Source organism: Gavialis gangeticus, unplaced genomic scaffold (assembly GCF_001723915.1).
Source record: "Gavialis gangeticus isolate Ggan-Ray unplaced genomic scaffold, GavGan_comp1, whole genome shotgun sequence".
NCBI classification, from domain to species: domain Eukaryota; kingdom Metazoa; phylum Chordata; order Crocodylia; family Gavialidae; genus Gavialis; species Gavialis gangeticus.
The window spans coordinates 2,106,173-2,107,113 of NW_017728959.1; the positions used below are offsets into that span (position 1 = coordinate 2,106,173).

At 50.5% G+C, this 941-nt stretch overlaps 1 protein-coding gene across 1 annotated transcript in view; it reads right to left on the reverse strand.

Moving 5' to 3' along the window:
- TRIM50 (tripartite motif containing 50) overlaps nucleotides 1-671 on the reverse strand; it is a 14,134-nt gene extending 13,463 nt beyond the window's left edge. Inside the window, exon 1 of the mRNA XM_019509567.1 lies at nucleotides 259-671. Coding sequence (XP_019365112.1) covers nucleotides 259-663 — 405 coding nt within the window. The 5' untranslated portion in view covers nucleotides 664-671. The remainder of the gene's footprint in view (nucleotides 1-258) is intronic.
- Nucleotides 672-941: the final 270 nt, after the last annotated feature.

Here is a 941-nt window from a genome sequence, read left to right on the forward strand (position 1 = left end):
CTGTGCTGAAAATTCAACACACACACACACACACACACACACACAATCCCTGTGCTGAAAATTCAACAAGGGATGCACCGTTGGAAGGATCCAGCCTCAGTACAGAAGCTCCAACTATCACATCTACTGTCAGGAAGGCAAAAAAAACACTTTTCCAAACACCTTTCCTTGCTGGCTCCCTGTGCCTTTTCACAGCTGTCTCTATAACACACTCATTGGCATTGCCCATGAATAGCTGTTAGTTTTCCAAGCCTTTACCTTCATGCGGCTGTAGACAGTAGAGACTGGTGTGATCTTGTGCTGCCGGTGTGCACCGATGATGCCACACAGCCCACAGATCACCTCTTGGTCAGGCTCACAGAAGAGACTGAGGGGGTTGTGGTGGATCGGGCAGGACTCTTGAGTGGGGTTTGACTCGCCCATGGCTTGCAGTGCCTCTATGACCCGGGCGAGTGTCACGTTGGGTGGTGAGCTGCTGCAGTCAACAGCCTGGCGGCACACAGGACATAGGAACTGCCTGTCCAGGTCACATGAGAGGGACACCACACAGGACTTGCAGTAGGAGTGTCCACACTGGAGCATCAGAGGTTCCTTGAAGACCTCCAGACAGATGGGACAGAGAAGCTGGTCCTCCAGTTCACTGATACTCATCTTCCGAGCCATCCTGCAATGGGCTTCTGACCCCAAAAGTTCGGTTGGTCCAATCTCGTTGGAGGATAGAGGGGGGAACACTTGGTCTGGAAAATATGGAGAAAGTGAAAACATTTCCTAATGTAATGAGGAAGATGCTTGTGGTGGAAATGTATCACCCCTAGGCTAATGGACTTAGGAAGAGCACAGCATTGCCAGCACTGAGTAAACCTTCAGACACATCAATCCCTCTAGAGATCCCTCTCATAGGGATAACATTTCACTGGGGCTGATGTAAGGGTGCTTCCAAT